General features: G+C 39.6%; 1 protein-coding gene across 1 annotated transcript; it reads left to right on the top strand.

The window, feature by feature from the left end:
- Window positions 1-300: 300 nt before the first annotated feature.
- Window positions 301-7,932, top strand: LOC140235800 (uncharacterized). The gene is made up of 5 exons (XM_072315801.1): window positions 301-306; window positions 907-1,165; window positions 3,184-5,054; window positions 6,289-6,422; window positions 7,052-7,932. Exons 1-5 carry the CDS (start codon window positions 301-303, stop codon window positions 7,845-7,847), a joined length of 3,066 nt encoding a protein of 1,021 aa, XP_072171902.1. The 3' UTR covers window positions 7,848-7,932.
- The last annotated feature ends 5,232 nt before the right edge of the window (window positions 7,933-13,164 follow it).

Below are 13,164 nucleotides of genomic sequence, written 5' to 3'. Positions count from 1 at the left end.
GCAGCAGCCTCTGTGGTCATACTGGTACCATTACGCTTTCAGTCTGACACCACTTTGGCATTCATCAAGCGTGTTCTCCCTACTCTCGGACGGCATAATGGCCTACTTGTCTGTAAACCCTGGGGGAATCCCAAGTTTATGGCGAGGATTTTTGACCTCGTTCACTCACATCTTCTCCGTCATTTTTTTTTTTTTCATTCCGACACAGTCCCCTGGGCAGTGACTTGAACATAAACTTTCGGCAAGAAAGTCGAGGGACAATCGAGCTTTTCATGTCTCACTTTGATATTCTGTGAAGAGATGTCGGTACGTGGTAGTCACCATTCGTCCAAAGAATATAAGTAGACTTCTTTTTTAAACTCCTGGGCTCACTAATCCGTCCGACATGTTTTAGGATCACGCGCCTTCTGGGTCACGTGAGAGTGTAAAAATCGATCACCGGCAGCCCGTCAGTGATCACAGTAATGCAGACACACGTGTCAGCGTGGAAACCGGAGAACAAGAGGAGGAGGAGAGAAGTTATCGACCTTTCACTCTCACGTGGTATATATGTATATGACATATGTTCACGTATCTCCCTTCTCTCTCAATGTAATGTATAAAATCTATATATATATATATATATATATATATATATATATATATATATATATGTATGTAATTGCCTATAAAGGGATATATATATATATATATTTACACATAATATACATTCCAGTAATTGCTTACCTTCGGGAGGACGTTTGTTTTTTTTTTCATTTTTTTTTTAATGTTCATTTGATCACAAGATGTCAGATGACATCAAAAAATATTAAAAATACAACACCTTAAACACTTGTACAGTAGATATTCTGGGCATTGTCGGAAGAATTCACTTCTGCTTCATTTGTGAATTTTTCTTCATCACAGAAAGAGGAAAACAAAATGGAGCCCAATCGTTGGTGTGACCATCTCCTTCTCCTGGTTTTCACCTGGATATTACACACGTCAGAGGTGACAGCAATCGTAGGCTCCTGCCCAGACCGTTGCTACTGTTTCGACGTGTCGCACGACACACCGCCGCCAAATGCACTGCTTCTCGACTACATACAAACAAACGGCTGGACGAACGGCAGCAAGGCCGTTGCATGCTGGGGTCGCCCTAATGTTCCAGACGAAATTTCATCCGGTACGTACATAAAGCGAAGAATACACCCGCTGCATAAGCAGGACGTAAGTGCAGTAGCCCTTAATTACAAATCAAATTAAGAGATGTCCGCCAAATGTAGGTTCATTTCATTTGGTAGAAAACAAATCTAATAGTTTTCTCATGTCCATGTCGGCATTTGTCATTTATTTGTAAGTTATTTTTAGCCGTGCGCCAATCGAGACTGTGTTATGGATTGGCTTGTTGTGCATTTCTTTTTTCATTATATTACTCCATATTCATACGGCGCTCCTATCCCTTTTTCAGGACAGAAAAAAAAATGACTTATCAAGTAAACACAACAACAACAGAATACCTGCATTCACTACAAAATAGGGTTCTAACGGGCAAATGCTATCATTACTGTGGTGAAATTCTGCTTCAAATGGTAAATGATTTATCTAAGGAATGGGGAAAATATCTGCAACATTTAGGAATATTTCCTGAAGGACAAAACGAAAACAACGCGCCATGTACAAGCTGGAAAATGTGTGAGGCCATGCTGATGATCAATTTGTGACTACAACAACTCTTCCTGCAAAAATAGAATAAAGGTATATAGATTACATAGCTCCTTTACTTGCATTAATAGTTTTCTGAGTACCATTATGTCAAACTAAAATAAAACACAACATAATAATAGTAATGATAGTTATAATGATAATTATAATAATGGTAATGGTAATAATGATAATAATGAAATAATATGATAATAAAAACAATAATAATAATAATGATGAATATAATAACACGTTATTATTTTCATTTATACAATTCTTTCATTTTTTATCATTATTATCATCATCATCATCATAAATCCTGAGTCTTAATTGCCTATCCTGCACATTGCTCCCCTCTTCAATTTAATTTCAATTTAAAATCATTTTCATATTTCTCGGTGAGAGAAAAAAAAAACATCAAATATAACAAAATAATAATCCAGTTAGGAAGCATCGCACACATAGAAAACATAGTGGTCAATCTATGAAAGTCGGAATCTGAGAATGAATGCTAAAGAATGATGGTGAAGCACGCTTGTTTAGCGTAGGTCTCAGTATTAAAATAGAGTTTAAAGTTTAACATGAGGAGCACGGGTACAACAAATGACCAAAACATAGAGCGAGAGAGAGAGAGAGAAAAAAAAAAGGAATATAAAAATACTCGGGGTATATAGCAATAACTTCTCATATGCAGGTTTGGGGGTCGAATAAGCCACATGCTGCAAGCGGATGAACAGTTGTTACTATGGCAATATCAACAATATGATACAGTGTATAATGATAATGATAATGATACTGAGTATTTTCTTTTGAACATGTGAAGAAAAACATTAGGAAGATCATGCGTGGAAAACTTCTACATAAAAATGCCTAGATTGTAATCAAACAAATCAATCAATTTCAAAATTTCATTCTCATGAAAAAGAAATAATTTGTATGAGATAGATATTCGGCGTTATCAACTATTCTGATTTTTTTTTTTTTTTTTTGAAGAAGGAAAAGTGAATCAAGCAAAATTTTTGACGAGTTACCCCATGCTAGAATTCCATAGTTGAGTTTTGGTGAAATCATTGTTGAGTATAATCATTTGTGATATATTGGTTGGAAAATAATCTTATAGCTTGTTTAGAATCCCTGTGTTTCTGAACACAATTTTACTTGAATAGTTAATGTGGGTTTTCCAGAATAAGTCGCTATCAATATAAAGTCCGAGAAGCTTGATACTGTCACCTGGTTTAGATTGATATCGTTAATCGTTGTCAGTCTTTCCTGTCTTTTCCTCTTCTCTCCGCCCCATCTTTCCTCTCCTCCCTCTTCCTCCCCCCCCCCCCCCACCCTCCCTTTCTGCTAGCGACACGGACATACACATACAAACACGCACACACAAACACATATATCAAATATGCATGGTTAAGTCATTTTTGTGTATATTCATATCACTGCCTCTGTGATTAATGAAGTGAAAATGTCTTCTTCTTTTTTTTTTCAACTGACATGTAGATACAAATTACCTTCTGCTCATTGGGAGCGAGAAGCCGAAGAGACGCCACCGCCAGGTTCCCTATCACGTCTCAACCACTAGAGGGCGTAGAAGAACTTCGATGTTCAGACACTTTCAGCTGTACGCCTTCCCCAGTGTGGTCGACATTCGGAGGAACATCCGTTTTCTCCCCGAAGCCGCCTTCCGACATCTCCGTAACATCATCCACATCGATCTCCATGGCAACAAGATCAAAGACCTGCCGCCTAACACCTTCAGCGGGTTGTCGGATCTCGAGATATTAGATCTTACCGAAAATCGTTTAAAATTTCTTCATCCACGCCTGTTTCAAGATGCCTTCAAATTACGAAAGCTGCGATTTTCCGGTAACTTCTTGCGCTCTCTGCCAGAGGCGTTGCTGCAGAGCAATCAAATGATTGAACATTTGGACGCGAGCGATAATCTTCTGAGCAGCATCGACGAGGATGCCTTCCAGACTCTCAGGAACGTGAAGTTCTTGAATCTTTCCCACAACCGCATCAACGAAAACAGCCCGATGATTTTCACAGGTTTGATACAAATGTCAGAATTGTACTTGCAAATGAACAAATTGACGAGCATCGACGCGCCTCTATTTCTGAGCAACACACACATAGAAATCCTCGACTTGAGTCACAATCGCATCAAGGTCATATCACGCAATGCCTTCCAGAACCAGCGTCACATGCAAGTGCTCGATCTCTCTGGTAACCACCTGCAGGTCCTGGACACAGACGCCTTTCGGGGTGTCCACGCCCTGCGCACACTTGATCTCTCCGGGAATCGTTTGAAACAGTTCAGCGGGAACTCCCTGTCGGGACTGCATAATCTGTCACGATTGGATATGAACGAGAATCGGTTGAATAATATCACGCAGGCAACATTTGGCAATATTCCCGGTTTGACGCACCTGACCCTCGCGGGAAACAACATCTCCACCATTGCAGCCGGCTCCTTCGTCGGATTGGACAACGTCGACTTTCTTGACTTGTCGCGGAACGCCATTCAACATCTGTCGGTGCGGACTTTCCAGGGAATGAATAGTCTTATGGAGCTCCATTTAGCCAACAACCGCCTCCGAGCTGTTGAACCGGAAGCTTTCAAAACGACCACCTTCTCTTTCCTGTCACGGCTCCTCCTCCTTGACTTACAAAACAACGATCTCATGGAGCTTCAGAGACACCTCTTTCGAGGAACACCGAGTCTTCGAGTTCTCATTGTATCGAAAAACAAGATCGATCGCATCGTTCCCGAAGCCTTCAGCAGCTCTACTAGGCTTCACTTTCTCAGGCTAAATGACAATCGCTTGGAAGCCCTCCAGGATGGAATCTTCCGGCATCTTAAATCCTTGGATACGTTGGATATCAGTAACAACAGTCTTCAAGATATATCGGACGATGCTTTCAGAGGTCTCGGCGAGCTGAATAATCTCTTCCTGGCACACAATAAGTTGACTAATAGCAATATGGACTGGCTCCACTCGCTCTCTGCGATCAAAACTCTGAACCTTGACAACAATCAGTTTACCGCTCTGGAATCCGAAAACTTTGAAACCGCGTCCACTCTGCGATACCTCCACCTCTCGAACAACAATATCACGAACATATCAATCGAGGAGGATTCGCGCCTCTACCTCTACAACCTCACCCTTGCCAACAACCGCCTCACCAGCGCTGGAGGTTTTCAAGCACACATCTTGCCCGGTAGAGCCCTAGACCTCTCGAGGAATCCGTGGCATTGTGGATGCACGTCTGTGTCAGACGTATCCAATCTCATTCGCAACCAGGGCGTCCGTCTTAGCAGCGAGGATCAAATGCGATGCAACACACCCAGTGTTCTCCTAAACAGAAAGGTGAAGTTTCTAGTCCACATTTGAAGAGTTTGATTTCAAATCGGATTAAGCGCCATGTGTAATCATCTTTAACTTAATCCGTCATCACATAAAACAAAACAAAACCTTTCCAGTGATACCCTTTCTGTTACATATCAAGGAATATTCTAGAAGTTATTATAAAACATCGCAGATTTTCTTATTGTTTTCGGGTTTGTTAAAAGTTTTGATCCCAAATATCTCAAATTAAAGAGAATGGAGTTAACTCGTTTTGCGATTACTAGTAATGTCTTCGTTTTTTCGGCGTGAAAAGTGACAAGTAAGATAAGTGCGAAAAATGGCATTCATGGTCTTAGTGTACATAAACATTAATCCTATCATGAGCAAGAGATGGAATGCAATTGATAAAGACAAATCCTGTTATAAAATGTGCCATCAAACGTATACCGATTTTTCCCTCTTGGGACAAATAGTGTTGGAATGAAGCCCAAATATATATTTGCATTGAGTGAATATAACAATATTAGTAGAACACATCAGTGAAAAATAGACGAAAGTCAGACCATCCGTTCCAAAGTTATGCATTTTTATAGTTTTAGGGCAGCCATCGCTGGATGAGTACACTACCCATGTACTACAGTTCGTGACGCAATGAGTAGAAAACCGTATAAAGAGATTGTAAAGAAAATCCCCACCCCCACCAAATGATGTGATTTTTAATGAAGGCTTCTCATTTCTTCGACTTGTTATACGGACAACATCGTAAGGGAAAATGATTTTCCCTGCTCTCTGTAGGAAGTACGTCAAGTGACAGTGCTCTTTCATTATGCCAAAAAAGGGAAAATGTGTTGAATTTTCCCTCAACTCCCTTATTTATTTCCCAACGAATGTCGTTTTCCATACATTACGTTCAAAAGTGTTGTAGCCTTGTAATCTAGCGATCAGAATGGCTGCACAGCAACTTTAAAATTTCATAACTTTGAATTTTTCTCTCAAACCTTTTCCTCAAACTTTTACTGAGATGTTCTACAAAAATTTAGTTGCTGCATTCATTCAATCCACATGTGCATTTGAGTTTCATTCTGTAATGACTACTGTATGGACTGAAGAGTTAACGTTCACCAGGACCATGTGTTGTTACTCGGAGAACAATAGTATTATCACAATTGTGTCTGTGTATGTCCGTTTTTGTTCATTCCGTGTTTGCGAGCACATTTGAATGTGTTTTGTTTTTATGTTTGTTTCAATTCGCCAGGTGGTGGAGCTCGCTCGTTCTGATTACGCATGCGCGGGAGATGACGTTTTGGACGCTCCATCATTGCCACACACGACTCCTATCCCGATGACCCCTCCATTGCCGGTCATAGCCAGGCCAAAGATATTTCACAGGTTGGAGAAGTGAACGTTGAGGGCAGCAACTATTATGAAGTGAACGCTATTTCAAATGAATCCAAACCCTACATCAGCTCGCAATGTTGAAATAACAATCAAAACATGACACCAAATGAAATGAGCAAATAGATACCTAATAAATGAGCAATAAATGGATGGATGACAGAATAAACGAAAGAATGAATGTCTGAACATTAAGTATAGATAAATAGATACACAAAAGAGTAGCCACTAAAGACTCGGGTGAAACTAAACCCATTTCCTGTTCCCTCCTGAAGCAAAACAAGCTTTAGGTATTACAGAACCCCAATTTCCTTTCCTTCTGAGGTACCTACATATGCAAACAGAGTATTTTTATTTCGCAGAATATATAATTGTGTCTGTATAATCATGTCTCTTCTTGTAATAATAAATTGATCGTAGACATGAACTTACGTTGAATCTGCTTCTTTTGTATCATTCGAATGCATGTCCAATTTCACTTATTACTTTGTAAACTTTAATTCATAATTTTAAACTTTATTTAAATTATTGTATCCCTGTGACAAAGGTTCGATGACATTTTCATATCGATGTTATCAACACAAAACTGAAGGCTGAATTTGATATGTTCGTTTCTCTTCCAGGGCCATGCGATGGTCATGGGTAGCCGTTCTCTGGGACTCGACCACCAATAGTCCGATATGTAACGGCGCCCTTGTATCGTCAAGCTTCGTTCTCGCGCCCTACAAGTGTCTTCGCCGGGTCGCCAACCTAGGGTCGTATCTCCGGCTCCTGTCCCGCTGTCGGGACCCTCTGGACGACAGCTGCGGGGACGCGGGCTGGACGGCGCCGAGAAACCTGGAGGTGAAGATGGGCTACCAGCAACGCAACCTGAAGGACTTTCAGCTGGAGGCGGAGACGTACAGAGTCCGGCGCATCCTGAAGGTCTCACGCGGCGAGGCGGCAGCTGCTGGCGGCGACGCTGCGGTCGTTCTGCTTCAGCTGATGCCGCACGTTGACCTGGCCGGTCCGGCGTCGGTGATACCGATTCTGGGAGGGGAATTCCCGTCGGATTACCCGGAAGGGAAGCGGGTCCTCGCGTCCGGTTGGTGGACCATCAAGAGGTCAACTACGGAAGTGGAAGGGCGACAAAAGCGACGCCACTACAGGATTTCAACAGTGGAGTGTGGTACGCAGAACGACATATACAGACCTTTCCTGTGCGGTGACCTGGAACAGGATTTGGGGGACTTTGCTTCGTGGGACCCGACGGGTGCTCCCGTTGCTATAAGGGTACGCGACGAGTGGAAACTCATAGGACTCTTGTTGGACCACGAAGGAAACGTTGGTAGGATCAAGGACGTGAGACCTGATAGAGAAGACGTCTATCGGATTCTTGAAGAAGAGACGGTTCCTGAACCAATAACCCATCCTTACTAATCTTGGTTACCAAGCAGAGTACCTTAGGAGTAATTTTGTATTACCTTTACTATTACTATCAACTTGTACTGGTGTCTTATTTATTCATGCGCTATCTGAAGCATGGTAAGTGTAGCGTCTTATATTTACCAAAAAAGGAGAAAATTGACAATAAAACCCAAATAGTATTTCTTGTGATATAGAAATTCTTGTGATAAGGTCTAGTGGCCCATAAAGCTATATCTTAGCTTGTGGGATGATGCAAAGAACTGTCTATCGCATTTTGCGTTCTGAGTTAGGTCCCTCAAAACCTGCAGAATTAACCGTTTCCTATAGGCACTCCATATGTGACCGTGCAATACAAAGCCAACAAGAAGTCGCCAGACCTGGATTTTTACTTGAGGGCAGATTCTGAAAGAGCAGACTTTAAGCTTTAAAATGATGTATAACTTCTTTCAAGTAAATGGACGCTCCTACCACCTACCTAATTTGATACTGGAAAGAATGTATACACTCTGGAAAAGTGTACTGAGAAAAGACGCTCCGAAGTATAGGGTCTACTCAAGCGCTTAATCTTATACGAATCTGTGCTAGCTGTGCATGAATGGGACAAAAAGCACAATGTAAAATTCCTTTGCCACAACAATGAAGGGGTTATCAGATTAAGCTAAGATGCAAGCTCTATTAGCACATTTCATCCATTATACTAATACCGAACTTTCAAAGCAGTAGCATCATCCTTTCAAAAGTTATCACGAGCTGAAAGTGAAGAATATGCAGAGTTTTCAAGAAATGAAAAGGGACCCATGTTAAAAAAGTGTTCTACAAAAACGGCTAAAAACGCAATTTCCCATTCGTTTTATGATCCCAAGCTTTAGAATAACTTAGAAGAAAAGAAATCCTCTTTCAGAAAGTATGAAAAACTAAAGATTGACTAAGTTGACCCTCTTCACTTATTTTGAGTCCTCATGTAAACAAACAAACAAACAAACAAAAAACAAAGCAAAGACAGGGCTTGCGATTTTTTTTTTTTGTTGGTTTTGTAATGCACGGTCACATTTTTCAACAAGCTGCACCTTGGAAAACAAAATAGATCAATGTTGTCTAGGAAGATAATATCAAAGCAACTGCAACAAACTTAAATGCTCGATGCTGACATTGATACATGAAATTTCTTAGACCCTTAGTTAATGCTTCTGTTTCTTGTTTCGGTGTTTTGTGTTGATTTGAATGGTGTTAAAAGAATGTTTATCGACTAGATGTCATATGGCCAATGGGATCTGTGACGCCGAAGCTTACTCCAGTCTTACATTATGTTCTGTATTCTGGTCACTTGTGGTGAAACTATTATCTTTGTCATGTTTACCGTACATAATCATTTTCATAGTTCGGCGAACTTTCTCTTTTGTATCCATGTAACTTTGGGCAAACCATTAATGGAATGTAGGTTGTAATTGGGGCACTATTCGTTACTTGCTGCTCCCAAACTGTTGAATCAAATCTCCCAGTCTCCCATCCCTCATCATCAGAAAAAAAAAATCTAAAGACTCACTTGTTTCATTAACGATACCATTGTACAGCGCATGTGAACATGTATGCTATGGAAAATGCGCTATATAAATGTATTGTTGTTGTTATTGCTATCAATTGAAGAATGCTACAAATGTAACCTGTATCAGCGACCAACTCCATGATTTTTCAATCAGAAAAAAGAAAAACAAAATCCCCTGATGTTGGAGCGATTGACAACGTTGAAAACAAGTGCCCTCTTTCCGCATTTCAACATTAGTGGGGTCACAGTCAAAGTTTTCAAGATACATGTATAGTTGTCAATATAATGTAGTTTTCGACACAGTCTGCGAAGCAGTTTTCCCTCCTGTTCTCTTGTCAATCCACGAAGTCTCAGACTTAAACCATGTATGCAAACAATGATTTGTGACCGAAAAGGTACTCCGTATCCAAACTCTTTATAGGAATTACTCTGTAATAACAAGAAAGCCGAATCCTGGACCCCATTTCATAAAAGATGTTAGGATGACAACTCTTGCTGGAATGGCAACTTCCCACAGCATCAGCCAATCAGGAAGCTGGATTCTTGTCATTACCATGACAATTGTCATTCCAGCAAGAGTTACCATCTTATCAACTTTTTATGAAATGGAACCCTGCTCTATAGGCCTTCCAAACACAGTATACAAATAGTGAATGGTCACGAGTGCAATGGTACGAGATTTCGCACGAGGTGAAAGATAGAGGCGTTCTATTCAACGAGGCGAAGCCGAGTTGAATAGTGCGCCTCATCTTTCACCGAGTGCGAAATCTCGTTCCATTGCACGAGTAAAGACCATACACTATTAAATTGTTTTATACAACGTCCAAGTAGATCTTTGTTATTTGGTTGGAGGATTGTTGGGTAGGTCTAAGTAGGCCTAGAAGTCTATATATGTATGAAAAATATAGCCATACTTACATGTGGATCCACTGCGATTCTCTTTCTGGCTTGTGCAATCAGTGTTACAGGTCACAGCTAGCGCTCGTACACTAGCACTACGTAGGCCTACATACGCGCATGCATACATACGCGCATGCTATAGCTGCATGCGATCCTCAATATGCAACACACAGTACATGCAATGTCTCGAACCGTGGAATAGAGCGAAAAAATCGAACCAAGTTGCACGCAAAAATAGAACCAAAATTGCACGGCGCGTCGAATGGAGTACTTATTGAATATCACGTCACCAACAATCCTCCAATCAAATTACAAGGATCTTCTTGGACGTTGTATAAAAACAAATATGACATCAACACTTCGATACTCTATTAGTGTAAAGGAAAGTACACACACAAACACAAACACAACACACAAACACACATATGCACACACACACACGCATTTATTTTACACGTATACACACACACGCACACGCGCACACACACAAATATCATTGGATCATTAAATAAGTATATTAAACCACTCGCATTTACAAGGGGGATGGTTATTGAATGGAAGAAACGAATATATGGATCTGGTCGTAAAGACCAACTCTTTCTAGATATGTCCGGAAATATCTTGCAGGTTTAAAGTGTTCAAAAACATTGAATCTATACGATAAAGATGTACCAACTTCAACTTCTCGGAGCAAAATGGATACAAATGAATACCTATTCTTTACAGTTTATGTACACTATATGCTGTTACCTTTCTCATGAGTACGCGAATAAAGAAGTTTTCAAACACTGAGATCACAAACCAGAGAGAATGGATTCAATGTAAATTTTTCTGTCAGTGTACAGTGTATACTTTCAATTTTAATATTTTCGACTCGACAACTGTTACTGACAACCATACGTCTAGCATGCCTGCTTGCATGAACGACATTTCTACTCTGTAGGCTGATCTGTGTTTTCCTTGTAATCAATACATCGAAGAAAGTAAGTATTGTTACTTGTTACAACAAAATTGACTTGTAGTCTTGCAAGATATTGTAGAACAACGCTTAGAGGCAGCGGCATGTATACAACTAGTATCAGATGATAAACAGGTAATCCGATTCTACTGCAATTCGCCAAATATCTCGAAAGCTTATACGTCGTCGATCCATTTTTTTGATGACGTTCATAATACACTACAAACTGTTTAAAACCAGTGTCTGAAGAAATAAGTATAGGCTCGCAGAATGGTTAAAAGTTGACGAAATCCATGCAACCGATACGTCAAGTTAGTTACGATAATCAGGAATTACGAAAATAAGTAAATAAAAATGGACCACAGAAAGTATGATAAAATCGCTGAATGTTTCTATAAACCTGAATCAGTCTTGATGTTTTCAAACGAGAATGTACATTAGTCTATTAGTAATTACACTGAGAGTGTTTCTTTTCTATACAAGAATTCTACAGAGTATGGTTAAACATGGATGCGTAAGAAGGCAAATTCTCTGTGAATATCAGTAGTGTAATATTGAATATCTAGGTTGATATAAGTAATTGTTTCTGTACCCTAGTAACCCACACTGTTGCAAACGAAATTGCACAAACAAACTACATGTATCAATAATAACCTATTCATCCATTGTTCTGATTAACGTAAAGTAGTTCTCATGAAGTGTCAAATAATAGTAACAACGATAAAATTCCATATCATTATGATTTTACAGTAACGTGGAGATATTATTCCGCTTACAGTTTGTCCTTCGTCTCTCTCTCTCTCCCGATTTCTTCATTTTGGCACAATGATATATGATCTGTTCTCTCATACAGGCTGACATACTTACTCTATTGACTATGAGTCTATACACGGTCCAATGCTAGTGAATATTTCTACAGATAAAATCAAGTTAATGAGATAACAATAGCAGTAAAGACGTTGACTGTACGATTTTTTTTTTCTAAGCTATAGAAATAAAGAACTTGTTTCATAAGCTTGTCTCATACTATCGATGTAATGTTTTCTCCTGCCATGTGTAGTATCATAACTACTATGTAATCATTATTGTAATGATTATTCTTTGAAAGATTGTCACAAATACCAAGTACCGTTACGGTACAATAGGATAGAAAGACAACTACTATCACCTGAAATAACTCTTAGTAATAGCACATAGAGATGAAAGACACAATACTGAAATGAAATAAAGATATACTTATACGTCATCAATGAAGACCGATACCTTAACAAAGTGTTAAAACCGGAGCTTATGATACTTGTAGAAACATTTTCTTTTTTCTATCAAAGACAATAGGCAACGTTGCGTCTGAAGGCTCTTTAATGTGCCAGCATTCAATTCGTTCTGGAAGACTTTACAATGTTCAATCTGCAATTGTAGAGATCATATAATTCATGGAAAGTTTCTACAATTTTTACACTCTGCATTAAAATGTATATATTAATAACATATATCTTTTTTTTTTTTTTTGCTGCAAAGATGATAACTAATCAATCTACATTGAGCGAGAGTGTGGTCGCTCATATTATAAAAAAAAATCGTCAGTTTTCAAATTACAGATGCAGTAAATAAACCAACCGACAAAAAATCTTGCAACCTCAACCTGAACATAATGAAGAAATACGATGGAGTCTTCATTCGTTAAGGCAATAAACTCATTGAGCACAGAACAAGCATGCAAGCCAGGACTGGCTTTGGTGTAGATGGAAGATTAACGTCAGTACGTTTGGCCGCTCATAAAATGGAAGTGCGCTTCCGGTCTGGAATATAAGTAAGTTAATGCTATATGTACCTGCCACCTGGTATCGCCTGTGTGACGAATTACCTTAGTTACGAAGAAAGTTTGACTGTACTGAACAAAACGATTCTCGTCTATCTAACCACCACCA

The sequence above is a fragment of the Diadema setosum genome, chromosome 12 (genome assembly GCF_964275005.1).
Source record: "Diadema setosum chromosome 12, eeDiaSeto1, whole genome shotgun sequence".
In the NCBI taxonomy this organism is placed as follows: domain Eukaryota; kingdom Metazoa; phylum Echinodermata; class Echinoidea; order Diadematoida; family Diadematidae; genus Diadema; species Diadema setosum.
The sequence above is the reverse complement of the archived record's forward strand: the minus strand, read 5'-3'. Positions and strand labels throughout refer to the sequence as shown.